General features: G+C 42.0%; 2 protein-coding genes across 2 annotated transcripts; both read right to left on the bottom strand.

Moving 5' to 3' along the window:
* Nucleotides 1-1,060: 1,060 nt before the first annotated feature.
* LOC135488120 (5'-nucleotidase domain-containing protein 1-like) lies at nucleotides 1,061-6,997 on the bottom strand. The gene is made up of 12 exons (XM_064772585.1): nucleotides 6,869-6,997; nucleotides 6,178-6,269; nucleotides 5,779-5,850; nucleotides 5,194-5,303; nucleotides 4,712-4,794; nucleotides 4,276-4,360; nucleotides 3,665-3,839; nucleotides 3,197-3,285; nucleotides 2,710-2,828; nucleotides 2,170-2,385; nucleotides 1,724-1,901; nucleotides 1,061-1,485 (listed from the first exon to the last, which is right to left on the bottom strand). The coding sequence occupies exons 1-12, from the start codon at nucleotides 6,995-6,997 to the stop codon at nucleotides 1,379-1,381; spliced, it is 1,455 nt and encodes a 484-aa protein (XP_064628655.1). The 3' UTR covers nucleotides 1,061-1,378.
* A 1,000-nt stretch (nucleotides 6,998-7,997) lies between these two features.
* LOC135488595 (leucine-rich repeat-containing protein 74B-like) lies at nucleotides 7,998-20,215 on the bottom strand. The gene is made up of 13 exons (XM_064773239.1): nucleotides 20,089-20,215; nucleotides 14,226-14,401; nucleotides 13,458-13,565; nucleotides 13,166-13,259; nucleotides 12,540-12,589; nucleotides 12,203-12,284; nucleotides 11,519-11,604; nucleotides 11,115-11,309; nucleotides 10,691-10,783; nucleotides 10,250-10,367; nucleotides 9,918-10,054; nucleotides 8,971-9,074; nucleotides 7,998-8,385 (listed from the first exon to the last, which is right to left on the bottom strand). The coding sequence occupies exons 1-13, from the start codon at nucleotides 20,213-20,215 to the stop codon at nucleotides 7,998-8,000; spliced, it is 1,758 nt and encodes a 585-aa protein (XP_064629309.1).
* Between the last annotated feature and the right edge of the window lie 247 nt (nucleotides 20,216-20,462).

Genomic DNA, 20,462 nt, shown 5'->3' with positions numbered 1-20,462 from the left:
TCGTTGTTTAGTATAAAACTCTTCGCCAACTTCATCTGATAGCGCCGCGGATGTTCATCACAAAATTTGTCTTCGCAGATTGGTCTTCGGTCCCACATTTGGTTGTGCTCCGTAAATCAAAGAAAAAGGCTATGCTCAAGGAGACTGGAAAGGTAAGTTTAGGCAATGTCAATTTAGTGAAAGCGCAATAGAGCAATTCTTTGTGCCCTGGTTTGTGCTCACAAAGGCACCACCACGTGACCTGTGGTAGTTAATGCGGGGGGGGGGGTAAACTTGCTCATCCAGTGACTTGATCTCTGGTATGCCTTGGAAAACTCCTTGAATGAGGGCTTATGCTTGCCATAGCCTCAGTCTACACGGTACAAGGTCCATCTCAGTAATTTGGCAAACACAACCTGCGCAAGGTCCAAAGCAATGCATGTCCTCATTTGGTGTCCGGCTGAGTAAGAACAAGGGCTCAGCTGGGACATGTTGTGACAATGTCCCAAATGATAAAAACAAGGCTTGCAGTGCTTACAAATGATCAGCTTGCTAAGACATCTGGTTGTGGACAGATGTGTGATCCAGCAACGTGACAACTGAGTACCGATTTTGAGAGAGACACTCATGCAGAGCCATTTAGACTGTGGTGTCAGAAGGCAAGCTGAACTGGACATTGGGCGATATGAATAAAGACAAGTAAATGCTTTTACTACAATTTTGTACAGAAGGCCTTGTGTAAATGTATATGGAGTTTTAGATAAAAGCATTTGCTGGTCTTTATTCATAACACCCATTATCTAGAGACAGTGGATTCTGTCAAGCAGTAAAACAGATTGTGCCACTGTTTCATACCACAGACCTGCCCTGGTTGTTGATGCATCTTTCATAGGATGAAGCTGGTTGTGAAGGCCAAAGACTAAAACAACTCTGGTATGGTTTATTCCAGTTAGTTCTTGTTCTAGTTGTTGCCTCTGGTTCTGTATATGTGACCTGTCAAAGCATAACGAGATGCATCTTGTTGACCGAAGGACTGCACAGACATGCTGAGTGTCAAAAAAACTAAGTATAAACAACTAAGTTGACGTCATCATATATTTGGAAAATACACACTATCTCAATCATCAAAATTTTCGTTTACTATCTGCAACAACAACATACACAAACCTGACTGAGTACTGTGGCTGAAAAAGAACTTCCTCATCCCAAGGACTGACTTGACAAATGTGATGCAGCTTAGCAGGGTAGAGACAACAACATTTCTTTTGTAAAAAATCAATGTACATCCCAGGCTCGCAATAAAAATAGGGTTTACAGTCCTCTTGGGTCTCAATGTAAACAGGCAATTATTGGTGAACCGTGCCTTTAACAGTCCCACTACGAGAGATCTGACAATCTGTTAGGAATCCTCTACTTTTGCCAGGGAGACAGGTGGTGATGGATAGAAGCCAGACGTCTGCTTCTTTTCGTGGTTGAAAACTTCAAACTTGTGATCGAGGGGAAAGTCTGAAAGAAGCAGCAAAGTTGACATGAACATGTGTAGGTAGTGCGAGCTTGGCTAGTCTCTGTATTTCCAAGCTAAAGAGAAGTTGGAACTCCTAAAGTATATGTTTGTGCTCTGAAGCAAAGCACTGTTATCTCCAGTTTCTCCTTTTTGTCAAATCTGTAGTTGTCTGTCTGCATGGAAGAGGTGGACATCAACTTGTCCACAAGTGAAAGGAAGAAGAGACTTGCAAACACCAACCTGTCAAATAGTCTAACTGCGGAACGCAAATGTCGGCGTATTTTCTAATCAAGAGACCCCAGAACGTGTTCATGTAGCAATCGCCTTTCCTCTCCGCCTCCGTCATGTTTATGTCATCGAAGAAGAACGAACCCCAGTGATCTGACGTGAGGTAATCTTTCTCTTGTCGGGGTGGCTCCTGAAATGGGAAAGTACCAATCAATCAATTGATCAATCAATCAATCAGTCAGTCATCTGACAATCATAGATTTAACCAATCAATCAACAGAACTCATGGTTTCCTGGCCAAAGACGATCACTGGCCTGTTCTGTTATAAATTTGGAAAATTCACTTGAGTGGTACTGAGACCCTGAAAAATCCTAACTAATAATGCTCAAAGTGTACAAAGGTCATACACATCCTAACTCAGCCCTCAATGACAATGAGTAGGCACGAACTTAAGTACCTTTATGTGATTTTTCATTTTCTTACAAATGGGTTCATCATCGTCATCGTCGGCACCGTTTTTGTTTGTCGTGTCTTCATGGTGATGTCGGATCTTCCGGGGATGTTTCTGCATCCCCTCGGCCTCTAGCTCCTCAAGGATCAGTACAGTCTCCCAGTTGGCGTGTACCTTGGAGGGAAAGACGTCTGAGCGGACACTGTCACCAAAATACACCACCTACAAACAAAAAAATTTAAAACTGGATTTTGGTTCAGAAAATTATTTTCCAAGCAACCCTGCCCATATTTGCCAACACTATCTATGTTAATTAAGAGACACGCAGACCATGGGAGGTCCTGGTTTTTTATCCCAAAATAGCATCTGGCAGAATTTTCACCCCAATGATATCTTCAGGAAAACGGCACTAAGCAAGACAAAGTCCCCAATGAGGGGAAATGTCTCAGGGGTCTGTGGCCAGGGAAGAAGAAACAAACATTCACCCCCGATTTCCTCAGCACGACAGAGAGTATGCTTGAGCCAAAATGTTTCACAAGCCCTTACCTTAGGGTTTTCTTTGCCTACTTTCTGCTTAATATAATCCATAAGCACGTTAACATTGCCTTGGGAGTACAATTTACCACATTCCAACTTCTCTACGGGAGAACTTTCATGGACATCATCTGAAAAATAGCACCTTAATAACGCAAATGCTATTCTCAAAAACCTTTGGGTTGAAACTTTCTGGTTTTGGTTTGACAAGGAAAACGTTTGATCAACTCAGACTCTGTGAAAGCCTCAAAATAACAGTACTGATCGCTTTACCAAAATATCTGACACCAGTCAGTATGGATTCTATGTTCCTCGTCAGATCATGCTCCACGTTTTAAAACCATGTTCTATGGTGCCAGGGCCTTCTCCTTGATCAATAAAGTTATCGTATTGACATTCCAATGATTTTATCAGCGAGAGAAAACCATACCGAGAACAGAGATGCTCCAAACAGAAGCATGCGATTTCCCTTATATGAAAACGTGATTTCTCTTCTTACCTACACTCAAAAATGGTCGCTTTTCCGTAAAAAATCCAGGCTTCCTGGCATAAAATAACGAAATATCAAAGTAGTCTCTCCAATCTTCCCTACAAAATAAACCAAATTTAGGGTAATTGGAGCTTTTTGAGAACTGAGCTATGAATCCACAATCCAGTTGATTAACACTGGTAGGGGACCTTGGCTTTCCCTGGCCTAGACACTCGGGGACATATTGGCTGCAGTTTCAATGGACAACGGAAAGAACCAGGATAAATATTTCATTCTTATATATAGTTCTTAAAATTCCAAGCAATTCCAATGTATCCAGGTGGTAGTGGCCATGGTGGTGGTGGCGGGGTGTTATCATTTCCTCCACACCCAGGGAAACTGTTACACCGACCAAATCGGCAATGGAATTTAGGGCAACGCCGGTTGTTCATCATGCTACAACCACTCTAGACAATTCTTCAGCCCACAAACACTTACCCTAATATATGTTTCAATATAAACACTCCAAGATCAGCTCGGGATGACGTCATGACATACACAACACGCTTGTTCTCTCGTAGTAGCTTCAACCACTGTTTCACCTCTTTGGTACACTCCGATACGTATTTGGGCAAATTTCTAAATTTATCGGGAAAATATCCACCTTTCATGTCTGAAAGTGGAGTTGAATCGATAACATTAAATTCATTTGAGGAGTGTCTTGAGATAATGTCGGGTCGGTGTAGAAGTAGAAAATGTCCCCCCAGAAAAGTGTCTCGTCCTATTTTTTGAGAGAGTTAATGGTACCGGTATTAGTTGTATTGAGGCCATTACTGTCAATACCTCAGAGATTTAAGGCACATAATATAATCCTTTGTTCCCCCCCCCGACATTCTATCCTACATCAAGGACATTTCAAACGCCAAAACTGGCACTCTCAAAATGTGACCCATCACACGAAACTGGGTAGCAAGTCACATTTGGGGCAAATGGAGTTTCTCACATGCTAGGATTGTCTCTTGCCACTTTTAGCAGTGGCAGACGGAAGGAAAGACAGATGTTTGAATGTCACCACAGCTTTAGGAGTGTATGTGTATGCTTAAATCTACCTGGAAAATGTTGAGGTGTATATGTGTAGTTGAAAGCACCAATAACATCTGGCCAAAAGGTATATTTCTCTTGCCGTCCCCCGAGCTGGAATATGAACAAAAGATCATTATAACATGCAGTTTTCTAAAGCGACACTACCATTTGCTCTTTGATTTGTTTTATTAATGAACATTGCGCTCTATGAAATACAAGTCTGCCATTTTCAATGCCACCTGGCAGCACCAAAATAGATTATTTTTTTTAAAAATTCATTTTTTAAAAAAACTATCTCAGGACATACCCCAAAGATTATCTCTTCAATTATAAATACAATTCTGTATAAATTACCGACTGCTAAAAGTGGGCTTGTAGATTACAGTGTCGGGTTCTGAGGTGATAAATGATTTTCGCCTAAGCATCAGTCAGCCAACAGTCTTAATAGTTATCACAGCCTACCCTTTTATCAATAATATCTATCACCCGGGCAGAAACAACAGCACCAGGCATGTCAAAGAAGTTCTCAAAAATTCGAAATTCTCCTGGAAGAAAAAAAATATAACAAGGATGTATCATGCTCGTGTCACCGGAACAGAAACCAGTCGTTAGGCTTCTCCCAGAGTTTTTTCTCTCATGTTAGTTGGTTGGGAGACAAAACAAAATTACAGGTATAACCTTTTCTTTTAAATTCAAATTTTTGATTTGGGTCTTTCACAATTGACAATATCAAGAGTTCAATTCTGGGTTGGGTTGCACTATTCATTCAGTAGAATTGATTCCTTGTGGACTCCACACTACAGAAATAAAAATTCTGCTCCAAAACATGATCAAAATTCATTTTCACAACTCCCGGTCAGGACAGCGGAAGTGTACTTGAAAGAACTTGATTAATGAACCACTGCCAAGTTCTTTGATTAATGAGGATTCAAGAGTCAACCTACTGAAGTTATTGACATTCCCCAATAACTCATCAGCATGACTCCATCTCCGTTCTTTGCCATAAAGTGCTTCGATTTCTTCATTGGATAGTAATGTTGTCCCATGGCTGGCTCTGAAAACAAAACATGATTTTGAAAGGTATCAGAGTACTACTAGAATGCAGTACCTATGAAACCTCCCTGAGAGGACACCTCTACATTAAGGACACTCTCTGTATTTAGATTTGGACCCCAGTTGGTTGTTTTCATTCAATTTCATGATTTGACTTCTCTGTCAGGACACCTCTCTATTATGGGCAGCATTTGGCAGTCCTAAAGGTGTTCGTAATAGAGAGGTTCTTCTGTACTGTATAACTTTTTTATTATTGTGGCTCTACATGTTCATGTATATAGATTTCATGGCCATTTGGGTGAATTTTTCAATGATAAAAACCATTAAGTCAAACATTTTCATGCCCCTAAAGTTCACGATTTATTGTGGGTAGTTTCACCTAATTCATCATGATAAGAGCACTTTTATTACCATGCCCCCAAATGACGTCATATTGAGTGACAGCTTTTTGGATTGTCTCATGGACTGCTTCCTACCTCAAAATTCTTCCATCCTGATCCAATTTCAATAACTTTCCAGCTTCACAATCTAACACCAGACCCCTTGTGCTGCAATATGAAAATAAGAGCAAAATTGTACATTTCAAAATCCAAGGAAATTAAAATTGAACTAATAGTAATAGTAACAGACATCTTTGTCAGGGTTCTCCATGGGCTTTTCAAAAGGTAGGTGGTACCCTTGACATGCTTGATATTCAAGAAGTTTTGCCAGTGCGCAACACAAGGTAGGGTGGCCAGCAATTTAAGGTAGGGTGGCCCTAGAGAAACCTTTTAAAAAGTTGAGAGCAAGGTAGGGTGGATGCTTTCAAGGTAGGGTGGCCTTGGTTAATGATAACCCTTTTAAACTTGAGTAAACACTTTCAAAGCAGCCCTTACCAGAACTTTTTGAAATTGCGAAATGGCTTCAGGAGATCCTTATCATAACCTTTGACCTCAACTAGGTAGTCTGTCAGGCTTGAATAGATCAGCTGAAAAAAAGGAAATCTCCTCAATAAAGAATCGGTCCATCAAGTGCATGCAGGTAGTCTTACCTAGGAAAGTTTTAAGTGAGATATTGTTGACAGCGAATTTAATCCTCAAGTAACATTTGATTTTTTAAACTTGATATTTCTCCAGATCTCCTTCTCCCACCAATGCATGCTTGCCTCCCATAATAAATGCACAGGATGCATGGATCGTGATTAAGTCTCTTCCGAACACAAACTGAGAAATATATATTTCATTTACAAAAGTGCAACAACTGCCAGCGCCAGTCACTGGCCATACTCAAGCCCGGCCCCAGCAGCCTGTGCGGCACGGCTCAAGTAAAAAAAAATTAATTAATTCAAGAAATAATGTTGCCCAAATGTGCTTTTCGTGACAGATTGACCATCTACCATGTTTCGAAGAATGAAGTCCCACTTCTGACCTAGGGTCGACGTTTTGCAAAACTTGACGGACGTTTTTTCTGGGACACATTGAACCACAGTGTAATGTACAGCCGACTGTGCAGTCAGAGAAGAACGAAAATTTTCAGAGCACAATTGACCGATTTACAAAGCAACTAAGCATGAAAAAAAATACTGACCTCAAATAATGGTATAAGATTATATTTGGCAAGTGTGTGATCAAGATCAAATCCAAAAGCATCATAATCAGCGAGCACAAAGTGTTCCTTTTCATCGCAAACTTTTTCTCTCTCCAAACTTTCCGCCATCTTGATATTTTTAGTTCCTGTAAGTTCCGCCAGATGCCAGCAACGACAAATTTAAAGCTGACCCGTCAAAATTATGTCAATTTAAAGCTGACCGGTCAAACGGTGATGGTTGTCGGTCAAAACCTGGGCCAGGTTATTATTTGATTACTGAATTGAAAGAATCAGTAGTGGTGGTGGTGGTGGGGGGGGGGCTTACTGCTTCTGCTGCTGCTCGATCTTTTTCTTCATCATCACTGCTACTATGCCATTTAGGCTTCATTCAGCAAAAGAATGACAAGGATAAGAACACCACGACTTTAAAATGGTGTAAATAGTGTTTATATTTCCTCAAAAGTTATTTACAGAATTTTCAATAAAATGTGTAAAAAGGCAGTTGTCCGTGTTCAGTGCGTGTCTTCACTATCCAGGAAAGGATTGTCAAATGAATGTCTGTATTGTCTTCGTGACATCACTTGTAGAAGTTTATAAAATGGAGTCTAAAGGCAGCATCCATGTAGGTCACATTAAGTTACACAGAGTCACCAATGATGTTCTCGCGCATCTTACAGTATATCTAAACTATTCACACCAGTACGAGGAATGTATTTAATGCTGAATAAAAACACGACACATCCCCTAACTATGCACGTATAATCACCTGAAGATGACCAATTTGACCCTTTTGCTATTGCCTATAGTTCCCCTTTAACCAAAACAAATGTCAAAGAACAAAGTTTATATGAAAAGATCTAACACACAGGCTTTTTATCACAGATTTGCTTGGTAACCTTTTGAGAGTCGCTTGCGAGACAATGGCACATCATTGGCTGGTTCCTAACCTCTCGATTATCATTATCAGATTGCTCCTCCAAATATCACAGCTAGAATACTTTCAAAGTGACTAAAAAACCGTGGTCACACATGAGACGAACATTACTGTACGAAGAGTGCAACAAATGAACTGTTTTCGGAGAGGAATGAGGAATGGATGGTCAAGGATACTGGTTGTCCGTGGTCTATTTTATTTCTTTTTCGAAGCGCATGACTTTTTCTTCGCAGACTTTCGTTTTCCCGGTTTCTTCTTCTTCTTCTTCCCTCCCCCGAGCGGTACCGACATCGAAACCATCCCCGAACTCTTGGGCCTTGCTTTGGGCACAGCCATGGCCAGGGCAGGGGGGTTGACCGGGGTCTGAATCCCCTTCCCAGGGACCATCACTGCGCCCATCGACGTCGGCGTGGCAGACCGCGCCGTCTCAAGTGTCTCTATAGTTTCGTCTACGTTGATAGGTGGCAGTGAAGGGTTGAGAAGATTTTTGTGGTAGCGCTTTAGTTTCTCTTCCTCCATGATAGCACGCTTCTTCTCCTCACGTTCGACCAGTTTCTGATTCATGACGCCACGGGAGAGTTTTCTGAAAAGCAGCAAAAGAAGAAAAAATACGCGGGTGATACACGCACCGACTCCCGTCATGTTCCCGCAATGCACCGAGTTATGTTCGCGTCAGTTTACTATCAGACCATCCGGAGGAAATCAGGAGTTGATGTTCGCTTCTCCGGCCCTGCACAAGCGAACTTTAACCCCTGATTTCCTCAGGATACTATCATACTACCGTCAGAGGTAATTCTGTTGCGACATTTCGAGAGAGACTATATAGTGACGCGTCTAAACGACTAACGTCACGGGACTGTATGTGGACTGGGAAGTTGAGATACTAATTACCCTGGGTCAAACCCCCAAACTCTTCCCTTGGACTAGCTCCGCCTCATTTCGAAGAAGGCTCTCGTATACACTCCGGACGGAGTGGTATCAGCCCGAGTCCCAGCGATGACGAAATCGAGCTGCATCGGGAGCCCGATAGAGGGCGGCATGCGTCTGACCCTGGGATCGGGATCAGGGATGGACATCGTCAGCAAATAACAAGGCAGTTGAAAAACGTAACATAGGTCGACAATCCCAAAACCTATTATATTTTGTCTGATAACCTAGGCTAACTTACGCATAAGTGACGCCCTTTGTACTGCCGAGGTCGTCACCCCCTGCCTTCTTCAAGGCACGCATCAAGTCATCTATATCACCATGAGTGAAGTGAAGACCAGTTTTCTGAAAAAAGGGACAACAGTTCGACTGATACGATCGACCAACCCACTTAAAACTACACTCCGGACGCATTGGATCGGCCTCGTCTTCTCGCCCTATGGAAAGACGATCAGGTTGACGAAATGGACAGCATAGGAGTCTACTTAAAACAGGTGCATTTCGTAATAAAAGTCAAGAAACAACATCTCACAGGAGCCGATTAATCTTTTAGAAGCCACCATTATCATAAATTGGCACTTAGCGCTAGACTGTTTGATCAAATGGTTACATATTATTGTCCTTTTACATATATTAGATATGATCGAATGTGTCCTCATACATTTATGAATTAGCAATGTGCTTTTGCACCATTGCAGGGATCATCAAATATGTGCTCATCAATTAAAGTTTCTCATACATGTTTGACAAGCAAATATGCGGCGTTTTATATATATTTGATCAGGAGCAAAATATGATTGTGACCTTACACATTATTTGAGATATCAGGGTCATTGTACATGTAATAAGTGATCTCAGGTTGAACCCTAGCATCATAAAGGAATAAACATAAAGGTCTCACTCGCATCTAACATACACTTCAATTCGGATGTCAGACTGACAACCTTATGATCTGTTGCTCTGAAGTAAATTATAGTGTCAATAGCTTGGCTGAAGCCAGGAACGTGACCGAGATAATCAATGTTAGGCACGAGTTTGATTGGCTAGTGATGAAAAGAGCAGGCAGGGAACCAGATTCTGACCAGGTCAACTTTCTGTCAGTGCTGAAAAACTGCCTCAGACACTGTCTCCATCTTCATGATTCACAGTCAACTGCTAATGTTTGTTTCCAAAACAGAATCAACTTACTTTCAACCTCTCTTGAAATGCTTTTTTGCCCATCTTGAAGTTAACTGACTTGTCAAAGGCCCGAAACATCTCGAGTGGACGAATCTCATTGGCTTGCATATACTCTATCACTCGCTGCATCGGGTCCTTGTATTTTTCTGAAAAAAAGTGCAAAATAGTTACTTTTTCTCTCACTTTAGATCTTCCCCTTCCAGGAGAGAGGGGTGATGTCTCTTGACTAATTTACAGTATTGCCGATAGATTTCTACATTACCCTCCCCCAAGCAGTGATCTTGCCCGAACTGATTGATACATAACTGACAATCGCATGGAGTGTGTGCTACGTTTCTTACCGTGTCTTTCGCCGAGCGTATCATGTGACATAACAACTCCGCCATGTTTGAAATCGAACGGCCGAGAGATGCGTATTGCCTCCGCCATCATCTCAAATGCGCTGATCACTGGCACGTCCTAAAATGGCAGGGGGATAAAAAGTGAAAACATTTACGGCCCCGATTGCCAAGCACAGAGCACACCATCAATTCGAAATGTGGCCGATGGACGAAGTGCCCAGAGTCATCCAGAGCCATCCTGGCAATGGGACATCGTCGTTAACTGTAATACTGGTTAACATTGATTTATGTATCATCAAGAAATTAACACTAAGCTTTACTAATTCTTGATGGTCTTTATATATATATGCACTTGATGTCATGTGTGTCTGACAAATTGTGTCTGAGCTCTCGATAGATCACCGCCTCCTTCCCGTTACTCGGCCGAGATGCCACACTTACTGTGAGGTCGAGATAATAAACTTTACTCTCCGGGTGTGAGAGGCCTTCCAGCAGGTCCATGCATCCTGTCGTGGTGAGGGGGTTCTTCCCAAGCTGAAACCAAGAAAAAAATCAAGATTTTGGCCCATTGAGCAAACAAACACTGATGACAAATAAATGATTTTGCTTATCATGCAGCTTCGAAAACTCCCTATTTTCAGAGTACCTAAAGCATCTGTCATGTATGTTCTCGATATCAAACACCTCCCACAACTGCTTCTAATTTCCTCAGATGCTCAGAAAACGCATAATCATGTTTTTTATGGGGAGGACCCCAAATCCTCCCTAGTTTCCAAAATTGGGTGGGCCTGCACCCATTTTCCAAATTGGGAATCCGCCGCTGCCGATAGTACACCAGACAACCACTGACGAATAAGTCACTCACCCTCAATATCTCCAAGGTCCTGTTCCATTTCAACCCCGACATTAGAAATAGCGCCCCCTGCCAGTTGATCCTGTTATTACTCAGGTTCAGTTCCAGTATTGTCTTATTCTTCTTTAGCAATTGTCCAATGGCGAGCGCGCCTTCGTAACCGAAACCATTCCATGAGAGGTCGACAGAAGTTAGAACACAATTCAGCTGAAAGAAGTACAATTCTAGAGAGGTTGAAGGCCGAGTCCACTCGTTTAAAAAGTTCGAATGCATTGCATTTGATTCGCTTATCTCGAAGGTATGGGTAGTCATCTCACCAAATATTGGTGTTATTCAAATGGTCATTTTGACCTCGGTGACGACCTGAAGCCTTTAATTTTGCAGCAAAATATAGTGAGAGTCACGGTCCTGTTTACCTCTAGTCCCTTACACAGAGTCACAGCACCCTTCCGTCGTATCTTGTTCCAACTCAAATCAAGATGCGTCATGCAAATATTTTGTGCTGAAATAACATGCAGCATGCACTAAGTGATTATTAAAGTGACTTCATATTGCCCTCTTGAGCTTGGTGAAAAAATACTGGTGAAAAGACGCGATAGTTAGAGCCTTTCATTAGAGGGGGTTGACAACTTAAGTTCATTAGAAACTGAATAAGGATTATGATGATGCAGCACCGTCAATCGAATTATATAAATATTCGGCTTCTTCGGCTTAAGGCTTCAGGCAATGCTCTGAGATAGCAGCGTCCCTTCTACGAGCTCTAGTCCTGCCCGTAAAGCGCCCTGCAAACGAGTGATTTTTGTCGCTGCAACATGCACTCATTGTCGCATGCAGTAAAAGCCACTCGTTTGCGATTGTCAGTCATGGCATGTACGGCGACAAGAAGCGGTGATCGCACAGACTAGCAATCACAATATCAAACCCAACGATTTCCAGTTACCCGCAGACGAGAGGTCCTTTTGTCGCACAGATTATACATGAAATCGCATGTCGTAGCGAAAAGAATCGTGCGTTTGTGTGGGAAGTTTGGACTTGCAGTGGGGTCATGTGTGATGGCAACCAAACTCTGGTTTAGTGTAAAAAACAAAATTGTTACCTACCTATGATCTTCCCTATATATTGGGCACCTTCTTCGGAGAAATTATTATGGCTTAGGTTAAGATGGGTGATACTGTCGTTACTCTGAAGTCAAGCATAACACCAAAATTATATAAAGCGAGAATATGTACTCGAAGTGAGTATCTGATTGGAAAAAATCCGACATTCGGCACATTCTTTTTGAAAAATTAACAAAGGTTTGGAGCTGCAATAGAAAATCAAAACAATTCTATGAATAGGAAAGTTCCAGAATTGAAGTCCAGACGTTGCATCCATTATACGAGTTTGATTTGCTTTACATCACATCTCTCAGATCGGGCTGAAAATGTTAACACTCACAGCTATTCCGATAGAAATGTATCTTGCATCCTCTTCACCGAAGTTACTGGCTAAAACAGAGAGAAAGCAACGGAGGTCAATGATATCGTAAATCATGAAACAGTCTGTCGAAATGACGAGTTAAAAGCCAGATATAAGATACACAACAGGGAGGGGAGTAAGTTAGAAGGAAGGAAACATTAAACTGGCCTGAAATAGCCAAGTGCAACACAGTATGTGCGCGTCTTGGCTATAACACAAATGATTTTATTGGCTGGAGAATGTAAAGCCGAGCGCTTTGAGACAGTATAGCTATATACGGTTTAAAGCGCCAAAGGCCCTGTACGAACTTACATTTCATCCCACATGTAATTTTCAAGAGGAAAAGGAGGAATGATTTACAAATAAACGGCGAAAAATGGAAATAAGGAAATAAGGAAAGGGCGGATTGAGGAAATGAGTAAGAGGAAGGGCACGTGAAAGGAAAAGGAGCCGCAGCGTCATGACGGAATACCTGCAACTCTTTTTCCATGGACCCGTACTGAGTAAAGGGAAAGGCACTAAGAAGGAAAAGGAGCAGAGTTTCACCAGTTCTACAAATATTTTCATTGCAGCGAGTCATCAACTTCACTGTTGCCGATGCCTACCTGTTAGGTTAAGATACTGTAGAGATCTATTCTCCCTCATCATTTGCCCGAGGGCGATGGCCCCGCGTGTCCCAAGTTGGTTATGAGAGAGGTCCTGAAAAGAAAAGAGCCCAGTAACTTTATGGCAAGAAAAAGGTAGAAGGAATGAAGACAAATCCTTTCAAAATCGGTTCAGGTTACACAGTACATACTATGTATCTAATTACTTAGTCCGCTAAAACTCGAAACGGGCTGACTACCGTAGAGGACAATGCGGTATGCGCAGGCCTTCACGGCAAATCTCCATACTCACTATTTCGGTGATGTAATCATTTTCGCAGAGCATATCTGCCACGTAGAGGGCGCCTTCTTCCCCGATCGAGTTATCACTTAAGTCCACCTTCTCCAATCGGGTATTCTTCTGTGAAGAGACCGAACGAAACAAAAAACATTTTATAATTGGCCGAGATGAGAAGGGAGCCAGTTTCCATCCTTTGTCTTTAAGACAGATGGCCTTTGGATGACCATGGGCCACCATCTTTCGTCTTAGGACCTAGGATGAACATGGCCGAATCCGGAAGGTATTATTGCAACTCTTCATATCAGACACCTGTGCATGTGCTCCAGAACTGCTCACTCTGGGACACCGAGAGACTGGCTACATGGCCGAGTGGTGCATTAATCAAGTCTTTATTAATTCTTTATCAATGGACACAAAGTCCTGTGGATCAAAGGAGGAACGAGAGACGACAGTTAGAACTTGAGGGACTCGATGACTGGACTTCAGCTTGCCATTGGCCCCCAATACGGGATCCACGACAGTTCGGCTGTCACTTCAATGTCTTCAAAAATGTAAAAGCTCGCCTTAAATATTTTTGATGACCAAAACTAGTTTCACTTGGCGGCATATCTTGGGCAAAGTGAAGGGGGTCTGGTCTTTTGGGCACCAGAGGACTGGAAAGTGTTCCTCATGAGCCAGCGCTAGATACATGTGTTCCCTTTTTCTAACTTTGGTCTCTCAATCGACCGAGCTAAACCAGGCCCAATGACCAAATTTTGATGAATTTATCAAATAACTTACAGTTAGCGCTGTCGTGATTGCTCTCGTCGCCATAGTTCCGAGGACTCGCGACTTCAGATCCATTTCCTTCGCCATGAGTCGTTCCTGCACCTTCCTCTGCGGCGGCGTACCCAACCGCTTACAACTTTTCTGGTAGGCATAGATGCCAATGGCAGGGTCAGCTTTGATGTTCCTCCCTGGAAAAAAATCCGCTGTTAATGCAACACTTTCGAGCCGAAGGCGGAGTCGCTGAGACAATAACCCAAACTGATGCCCAACAGTGGTTGCATACAATAAACACACACTAGAGCAAGTGCACGCTCACTCCCACCGTCTATTTTCAAATCTCACTATTTTCCACATCATGACCACCAAGAAAGTGTTCATCTCACCTATTCAACTTTTATTCCATATTCAATGGGAGTATAAACCATAAAAATATGTATTTCCAGTGCAATATCGAGGCGCGGTAAATTGAAGAAATGTGCGTTTCAAAACTGTATGGAGTTTGGAGCAAACACAGAAAAAACGAGGACAAACCCCCGAGGTAGCCCACTCCTCATCCTATAGATACTCCCTTCATTGGCAGGGACCAGGCCGATTCACTGCGTCCGGAGTGTAAAGAAGCAGGGACATTGGAGCCATGTGTGTCATCTTCCGAGTAAAATGAATTGAGCCAGCCACGCGCGCCAGGCGATCCTACGTCCATAAATTACCTATTGTCTTCTTTACTACCGAATCATCCTCCATTTTTCGAAATGAGACAGAGATCAACAGATTTCGAGACTTGACATTCCAGTATCAAATGCTAAACTTCCCCGGCAACGTATCGGGCAACGCTTACCAGTATTTTCCTTCCCAGCATTCCGCAGTTTCTACTTATTCACCTTATTGACTGATCACAATAACGTTGATTGTTTCACCAACTTCATATCGTCTGCTGTGTCACCCCTGCCTCTCTTCTCACTAAATATTTCATTAAGGGCTCTCCCGGCGCGCACCAACCAGTTGAGTTTGTTTTGTCAATAACGATAAATGTTGGTTGTCTAAAGGGAAAGTCTCATCACTAATTTGCTATGAATGTATTCCAAGTATGAGGTTCCCTCGATTAGGAGGCGATACCTCGCATTGTTAGTCTAAAGTTGAAATGGGAACAACCACATCTACTACTCAAATGAACCAATACAAGACAGCACTTTACCGTTTTTACAGATGTGGTAACTCATAGATATCACATTATCGTTTTTTTACAGATATCTGAACTCATAGGCGTTATCGTTTTAACTGATGTCGTAACTCTGGATTACTGTAACAGCCTGCTTGTTGGCGCCGATGATAATGTCCCTGACAAGCTAGAAAAGGTGCAGAATCGTGCAGCACGAGTAGTCACAGGGACACGTAGACGAGAACATATTACCCCCGTGCTGAGAATTCTCCACTGGCGACCAATCCGTGAACGCATAGAGTTCAATGAGTATAGCATACAAAGCAAGAAACGGTCTTGCCCCTGCTTACATATCTGAGCTCCTCCCGGCATCCTTCGACCCCGGGCGATCCCTGAGGTCAGAAGACAACTGTCTACTGAGGTTCCCCAGGTATCGCCTGGGGACGTACGGTGGCAAGAGCTTCCTTGTGAAGGTGGCCGGACTTTGGAACGAACTCAGTCTTTATATTCGAAAGGCCGAAACTGTTGCCAATTTTCAGGTGTGGGCTAAAAATCTATCTGATCAGACGATTTTTGAGGCACCGCATTAGAGGAAATTTTGGGATTTTGCGGTATAGACGAGTGTACATTTCATTCATTCATTCATTCATTCAACTCGTAATCATCACGTTATCGTTTTAACCGCGGATGTAGAAGCAACATCCGTGTTTTAACCGACGTCATAGGCGGTTAAATAGTTGATTTCATCAGCAGCAATTAAGGTTGGCTTCATCGGCCGTTCCCGGCCTATTCTTGAGCGTCGGCTTGCCTCATACCATTAATATATAACACCGTAAATGTTTCACTTGTCTTGTGGTCATAATTGGCGTCGTGCAAGTCGTTCTATAGGCAGGCTCAGTTGTGTCTCCAGGTGATACTATACACATCAAAAGAACTGCGTCTTCTTTTTTAAAAGAGTATGCTGCTGCTAAACATTAAACTCCTGACGCATTAGACCGGCCTCGTTCTGTCGCCAATTGGGATGACGCAATGGACTGCCCGGAAGTCTACTAAACATCAGTGTTGACACTATACCATGACAACGCACCAAATGAATTGCAACTTCTTCCGATTTTGAGAGCGCCCCGAAACTCCCCTCCAATCCATCAAACCACTTTTAATTGATTGCGCCACGAGATTAGCAATAACACCATTATGCAGATAATTTATTGGGCGACGAAGGTGGAAATTATCGCTATTGTCTTATGAAACCTTTCCAATGAAATCAGCTCGATAATAGAATCAGAAAACAATGGGGCCAAACGAGAAAAGTGGTATTTTTTTCTGGATATTGATTTGTTGGTCAATATCACATGTCAGACTGGCTGAAAGAAATGCACTTTGCCAGGTTCTTCCCATATATTTTTTATCCCCATGTTTTTTAGGGGATGTAAATCTAAACGTGCGTAAACTTGGACGCAGAAATTACCACTCTGTTCTTATAAAGCTTTTCGATATTCATATTGATATCAGAGTCGGAGTCGGAGAACAATGCGACAAGTATCCTGATCATTATTTTTCTGCACGTAATGCTTTTCGACTGCTTGAAAGGAATCAACATTTCTCGTATTTTTTTTGTGGGAATGCAGGTCTGAACATGGCTTAATAAAAGTACGTTTTTATTTACCGATTAATACTGATGAAACAGGTTAATTGGGAGTCATATTCTTGAAATCGTAACGTAATTAGGTAATGGGAGTGCACTTGGCGAATGAGAAAATACGATAGAGCTTCCATCCATGACAGCCTCAGACCTCGTAGCGCTCGTGGCCATGATGCAGCGCGAGTGGCAGTTAAGTGCGGTCATGACCAATTGAACGACCATGTCAATTCTGATTGGTTCCCTCATTATAGTGGCAGCATCTCACGTAGAAATGATGGTCATCTGTTCGGCGGTGGGGGGAGGAGAGACTAGGTCTATTTCCATGACCGGGCTCTTTAGTATGGTGAACCTATTCATGAGCCCCCGAGATTCAGATTTTTGATGCTCCTCCGTCATGTACAAAATATCAAGAGGCGGAGTATATTGAAAACCACTGGTGACAGGATGATCTATAGGGGAATAAATGCAATTCTCTCCTTAGATATTTTTCTCCTCTCCTGTTATCATAAGGCAAAATGGTACAATTATAGCCACGGTACAAGTATCATCGTCCTTATTAAGTAAAATGAAACGGCCAGGGGCCATTGTGCTCACCGTAAGTATTTTTAGTAGACAGTTACAGAAAGTGCTACAGTATGACAATGGTGAATATATATTTAACTTTGACCTCAGTGACCCTGACAGGTAGGTCAAATAACAAACCAGGGTGATATGTGATGTAGACACATCCACCTGACCATAACAATTTCATCACTCGTTACACTACAGCAATCGGCAAAAAACGATTTCCAAGATGGCCGCCTAATTAAATCTATGGCACCAAATAAATAAAAAAATGAAGAAAATGTAAGATAGAACTCAGAAAAGAAAAAAGGAAAAGATGAAAAATAAAAAATATTTTTGGCTGTTCTTGACCGGGGTTTGAACTCACGACCTTTGGATTGCCACAATACCAGGAAAAACCCACAAAACATGCAATTTCGGCCATATTTGAATTCCGATCTGGCTGAAACTTGGCATACAAATAGTGGCTTCTTAGATGCATCATTACACAAAATTAAAACTCTTTACATTGAACAACGACAAAACGTACCAAGAACGGTAAAGTTTTCAACTTTGACCTCTGTGAACTTGAAAGGTGGGTCAAATCAAAAACCCGTAAGATATGTGATGTATCCTTGCTAGGAGTACCATGAAACTTTTATCAAAAACAAATTAGTAATAAGCGAGAAATCACACGTTTTGAGTTTTGAGTTTGGGCCCCCTGGTGGCCAAGTCAATAATCAGACCGAACCAAAATTCAGTTTAAAAGGTCAACTGACCTAGGGGGTCATTTGTTCAAAGTTTCAAGTTCATTACTGTTGCGGTTGAAAAACGTGCCATAGTTACACTCAAACGGCAAATTACGCCATTTGACCTCTGTGACCTTAAAAAGTAGGTCAAATCCGAAAAATCGTGCAACATCTGAGGTAACCTTGCTAGGGGTCCCTGCCATAAAAATTTCATCAAAAACAATTTGCTAATAAGAAGGCTATTGCACTTCTTACTTTTTCTGTTTTGGCCCCCTGGTGGCAAAGTCAAGAATCAGATCAGGTTGAAATTCAGCACCAGAGGTTATCTGATATAGGGGGTTATATGTACCAAGTTTCAAGCTCATAGCTTTGGTGGTTGAGAAACGTGCCATAGTTACACTCAAACGGCCAATTCACGCCATTTGACCTCTGCGACCTTGAAAAGTAGATCAAATTAAAAACCCGTTCGATATATGATGTATCCTTGCTATGAGTACCTACCACAAAAGTTTTATCGAAAACAAGTCACTAATAAGCGAGATATCACACTTTTTAGATATCCACATTTGGCCCCCTGGTGGCCAAGTAGAGAATCAGATCGGACAGAAATTTAGTGTCACGGGTCATCTGACCTAGGGGGTCATGTGTACAAAGTTTTAAGTTCATAGGCCTAGCGGTTAAAAAACGTGCCACTGTTTTTGAACTAGGATACGACGGACGACGACGACGACGACGACGACGACGACGACGACGGACGACGACGGACGACGGACACAGCGGTATTGTAAAGACTCCCCTACGGTGAGCCAAAAAGCAGCTGACAGTACCCATTTATGCACAGAAAGGCCATTGTGCTAGGGCTTATTGTACCAACTTACTTTATGTGATGGTTTTATAACTTTAATTAATCAACATAAGCAAAGTAATCAACTGAAACTTTTTTTACTTCCACAACCAATTCACCAAACTGGCATATATATTTTATATCCTCTTTCGCGATTTACCGATCAGCCGAGGCTATCGACATAATCACCAAAGGTCTATTGGAGAGTTATGAGCGTATCGACGGTGTTTGGACGCAACAATACGATACAAAATTCATGATATCGGAAGCATTTATGTGGTATTGTTTTATTTGGCGCGCTCTTAGAAAAATAAGTCTATAATATGACCACTCAGTGCAGTTCAATCAATGAGGGCGATTGTGGCAATATTTTAATACATGTACATGATACCAGTGCATGTACCACAATTTATGAATGGTCCGTTGTAAGCATGTATGCATGGACCAAAAACACTTCGAAACCACCATATTATCATATGCATGTACCTCCATGGGTATGTTTTGTGATACTAAAGTATTTGGTCACTATAGCCATAAACCACGGATGACTGCGACAACGGCAGCGAAACCAGCATCTCGGCCAGTCAATACGCACGCATACCCGCTGAAGCGTGGCATGTATAGACTTTAAATATCAGTATACACAACATCATGGCTGAAATTGATATTCAGTACGAAGATATGGGAACAGGCGACACCGCGTACAGTTCCTCAAAACGTAGATACTTTTTAATTAGACCTTTAATTGATATTCAGTACATATTCAAAGAATGGGGAATTTCAAAATTCAAGTTCACTTTTCAAATTTCGGAACGAACGGAGCCCGCCTTACATGAGACGCTATTTGGTGATTTTCAGATGCCTATCAAAAACTTTCAAATTTACTAATTTCCAAGTTTTCTGTGTAACGTTCTATTTATGCATGTATGTAACGTTCTTACCTTCTTCTGACCTCACCTCCAGGTCTGTGTCATACTCCTCAACACTATCGAGGTTGACTCTCTTATCATAGTCAGGTATGAGAGAGTTCCATCGTGATCTCCTTAACGTCACATGACCTGTTGTCATGGTTACGGAAAAACGTCCTGAATCCAAAGATATCTCGCTGTATCTCAATAGACTCAGGCGAAATACATACACCAGCTACATCTAAAAAAATCCAGGTAGAGCTCCAATTTCATTACATCGTTGTTGATAATCAAATTAAATTTCGATTAAAATTTTCGCCGCCATCTCTGTCCCAGAGAGACAATTGGCATTCCACACCGGCCTAGTGGTGGTTGCTATGCACTCCTTTATTCTAACGAAGTATTGA

This window comes from Lineus longissimus, chromosome 5 (assembly GCF_910592395.1).
Source record: "Lineus longissimus chromosome 5, tnLinLong1.2, whole genome shotgun sequence".
In the NCBI taxonomy this organism is placed as follows: domain Eukaryota; kingdom Metazoa; phylum Nemertea; class Pilidiophora; order Heteronemertea; family Lineidae; genus Lineus; species Lineus longissimus.
This window is presented reverse-complemented; position numbering and strand designations above follow the sequence as displayed.

Coding starts and splice junctions, on each gene's coding strand:
- LOC135488595 (XM_064773239.1), bottom strand. CDS start 20,215: ATGACAACAGGTCATGTGACGTTAAGGAGATCACGATGGAACTCTCTC. Junction 14,402..20,088: donor GGAGGTGAGGTCAGAAGAAG/GTAAGAACGTTA, acceptor ATTTTTTTCCAG/GGAGGAACATCAAAGCTGAC. Junction 9,075..9,917: donor CATTTCAAGAGAGGTTGAAA/GTAAGTTGATTC, acceptor CCCTTTTTTCAG/AAAACTGGTCTTCACTTCAC.
- LOC135488120 (XM_064772585.1), bottom strand. CDS start 6,997: ATGGCGGAAAGTTTGGAGAGAGAAAAAGTTTGCGATGAAAAGGAACAC. Junction 3,840..4,275: donor TACACCTCAACATTTTCCAG/GTAGATTTAAGC, acceptor CTCCACTTTCAG/ACATGAAAGGTGGATATTTT. Junction 3,286..3,664: donor ATATTGAAACATATATTAGG/GTAAGTGTTTGT, acceptor TTTATTTTGTAG/GGAAGATTGGAGAGACTACT.